The sequence below is a fragment of the Mandrillus leucophaeus genome, unplaced genomic scaffold, assembly GCF_000951045.1.
Source record: "Mandrillus leucophaeus isolate KB7577 unplaced genomic scaffold, Mleu.le_1.0 Scaffold64, whole genome shotgun sequence".
Classification (NCBI taxonomy): domain Eukaryota; kingdom Metazoa; phylum Chordata; class Mammalia; order Primates; family Cercopithecidae; genus Mandrillus; species Mandrillus leucophaeus.
In genome coordinates, this window is record NW_012106919.1 from 4,150,878 (window position 1) to 4,154,564 (window position 3,687).

Sequence of the window (3,687 nt, forward strand, 5' to 3'; positions counted from 1 at the left end):
TGAGTTGATGAGTGAACCCAGGTGACCACTGGGCATTTGAATCTCAATGTTGCCTACACAGCATTATGAGTGTAATAATTTTCATTAGGTAACAAAACTGCTTCCTCACCTTTTTATATAGCTTAAAAAAAAAAGAAAAAAGACAAAAACAAAAAACAAAAAAAACACAACTGCTTCTATGTTAAAAAAAAAAAAAAAAAAAAGCAAGCCAACTACCTATTAGTGCTAGGACTGAAAGACATCCAATCCAAGTAAGTGATGGTTCTTGATTATAAAATGGAAATTGTATAAAAATTAAAATAGAATATAGAACCAATACGATAACACTGAAAAACTGACTACTTATATTTGGTTTTTTGATTTTTTGTGTGTGTTTTTTTGGCTGATTATATTTAATAAAAGCTACTTTTAGTATTTGAACTAAGTGCACATGTGTGCATGCGCACACACAGGACAAGCTCCTCAGCTTTGAACAGTATGAACTTTGAACAATATGACAACTATAGTATCACTGGGGAAAAAAATAGCTGACTTATTTCCAAGTACGTTTCCTGGGACTAGCAGTAGGTTCTCTCAAATTAAAAGTAAAGGCACCAGGCTATAAAGTGCCAATTCTTAGCACCAGAGAGACTTAAAAGTTCACAGGTAAATGACATTACAAATCAGAGAATCTGCTGATCTAGTTCTGTGGAATTGTATTATTTTGTCAAATGGAAAAAAAAAAAAATCAGGGTTTATGCCAAATAGATTTAAAAAGTTAAATCTTTCCTAAAATTTCCTAGAAGTGTATTTTACAATGCTATATAAAATAAAATTGCTGGCTTATAAAAAAATGCTCAAAGTTTCAAAGATGTGAAAAATAACAATGAACTGAAAACATAGTTTATATAAATCAAAGTCCCAGAAATGAAAATTAAAAGTAGTCTCTTTGAGAAAGGAATGGTGAAATTCAGCATGTATTCATAGTAACACATCTGAGAACCGTGGACAGCCATTATTGACTGGAATTCTAAATTGCCACCTGATACCTTTAATTAAGATTAAATCAAATCTGAGGCAAGACACTTAATGGACAGTACTTGAATGGGAAGATAGTAACTTCCTTCCTTGATAGACAATCTCCAGCCATCATTCAGAGTTCAGTTATTTGATGGCTTGGGAAGCAGTGTCCATTGAGTTTTCCTTTCTGGCTTGAAGAGACTCACTGCTAATGGACAATAATTCTCGAAGTTCCTTATTTTCAAGCTGGAAAAAAAAAAGGCATGTTTATTTCTGGTATATTTACTGTCAAGCTGCATTACAACAACACATTATTTTGAGCCAGGAGCAGAAAACATTATTTTTAATTTAAAAAATTTTAAGGAAACAAAAAATCCACTAGTTGAGAATTTCCTTAAATACTACTTATTTATTCATTTAACAAACATTTACATGTAGGATGTAGGCAATGATACTCTTTTGTAGTAGTAATTTACTGAGTAATTTCTATATACCAAGTGTTACAATTACAAAGGAGAAACAAAAAACAGAGTCCCTCTCCATTTGAGGAATTCACTATGTTTTATTCTTCATGGTTCCCACAGTTTTACTATTATTTCTTTTATTTAAAAAATTCCTAATAATCGTTTCACTCTGATTAATCTCCTCTCCTGGATATCTTATAGTTCCAGAGAAATGGAAGGAAAGGGGGAAAGAAATTACTTATTGAGCATGTAGCTGGGTACTACTTGGGTGCCCTGTATATGCTATCTCACAATAATCTGTAGGGTAGGTATCATTGCCTACATCCATATATTTCATGAGGATGCTCTGGCTCACAAAATTCCTAAAAGTTGTCCAAATTCAGACAACTTGGATGTGGTATTACTGGGGTCTGAATCTAGTGGTCATGTTTTTTCTACTTGAAGTATTAAGGTAGAATTTGTCCCACATTTCCTTAGGGCTGTTTCCATAAGTGAGGTAAATCGAGGATAAATAGAAGGTCATGCTATCATTTCACTAGCTCCTAATTCCTCCTTGGGACCTGTCACTACCTTTGATTTCTAGAGAGAGTAGCTTCCGCTCTTCATCCTTATTCTCTGCAGAAAATTCTGGTAAACCAAAGCATTTTTAGCTTCACCAAGACGTGCGGAAGTCCCAGCTAGAGTAACTAAGAGATTAGAGCCTGTGGTCAATGAATCTTCAGTATTTGTATCTGTCTCCTAGCATTTACATACTATTTAATATCATATGATACTAGGATTATCCCTTCCACTAGACTCTGGGCAGGTACCTGTGTTTTTCTCTCTGGTATTTCTCAAAGGCCCCAGGACAGTACCTTGTAATAAGCAGCACACAAACCATTTACTGAAATGCCTCGCTTTTTTTTTTTTTTTTTTAAATTTTTCAGACAGGATCTCATTCTGTCGCTCAGGTTGGAGTGCAGTGGCATGCATGATCATGGCTCACTGCAGTCTTGACTTCCTGGGTTCAGGTGATCCTCCCACCTCGGCCCCTGAGTACCTGGGATTATAGGTGCACACCACCACACCCGGCTAATTTTCTGTATGTTTTTTGTAAAGACAGGGTCCCCGCCATATCGCCCAGGCTGCTCTTGAACTCTTGGGCTCAAGCAATTCACTCACCTCAGCCTCCGAAAGTTGAAATCCTTAACAATTTTATGAGCACACTAATGCCCCAAACCCTTTTTTGTAACATATTCCTATTTTAATCAAAATATGACCTAAACATAGCTTTTAAGAAATCAAGACTACAAGGCTTATACAAGCAGTTCTTTGGCTTTGTAACCCAAATGCAACCACTTTTAACACTTTTATCTATTTCTTTTGGTATTTAATTCTGTAATTCTAAATAATATGCTTATACTGCTATTTCCTGATCATCAATTTTAGACATTATCTACTTCACTTATTATGGCAGATGAAGGATTTTATCTCACATATAACTTCTCCCCTCTACTCCCTCTACCTTCCCATTATAATATCTCAAGTTATTGCCAATACATAGTTGGTATTTCCACTGATTGCTGTTTACGATATTTCCTTTCTTCAAAAGGATATCAAAGAGTATGAAGGAGGAGTTTTAATTTTAAATCATGAGCACACAGAAAACATTAATATATTACAGTGATGGGATAGTGATGGCATATCTTCCAGACTCCGAAAACTCTGAAATACTGTGAACCTAAAATAGCTACAATCTTACCTCTAATTGGGCTAATTTTTCCTGAATCTTACAAAATTGGTCATCATCCACCTGAACTGCTTTCCTCATCACTTCTCCCATTTCGCAGATTCTGTCAATCTGACTCTCAATTTCCTGTGAAGATATTAAGGAAACAAAGGTGGAAAAGTCACCTGTTCTCTATATATAAAGAACATAAAAGTGTGTGCATTATGATTTTTAAAAGTTCATTTAATCTATGATACAGAAGTTACAATGGAGTTTCACTATAATTTTAGTCCTTAGACATAAAGCCATAGTAAAGTGATCTTGTGGTATTCACAGATAATTTTTTTTTTTTTTTTCCCAAAAATCAATTGTGCAAGACAGTGTGGCGATTCCTCAAGGATCCACAACTAGAAATACCATTTCACCCAGCCATCCCACTACTGGATATATACCCAAAGGATTATAAATAATGCTATTATAAAGACACATGCACACATATGTTTATTGCGGCACTAT

The 3,687-nt window shown here is 34.8% G+C and overlaps 1 protein-coding gene across 2 annotated transcripts in view; it reads right to left on the reverse strand.

Annotated features, from left to right (window-relative positions):
- Positions 1 to 6: 6 nt before the first annotated feature.
- The window catches only part of SIKE1 (suppressor of IKBKE 1), a 12,999-nt gene continuing 9,318 nt past the window's right edge, over positions 7 to 3,687 (reverse strand). The window contains exons 4-5 of one of the 2 annotated variants that reach the window (XM_012000811.1): positions 3,205 to 3,318; positions 7 to 1,245 (exon numbers count right to left, since the gene is read on the reverse strand). In XM_012000811.1, the coding sequence (XP_011856201.1) occupies positions 1,144 to 1,245; positions 3,205 to 3,318 (216 nt within the window). In that variant the 3' untranslated portion in view covers positions 7 to 1,143. The remainder of the gene's footprint in view (positions 1,246 to 3,204; positions 3,319 to 3,687) is intronic. The other variant, XM_012000812.1, reaches the window with a different exon arrangement.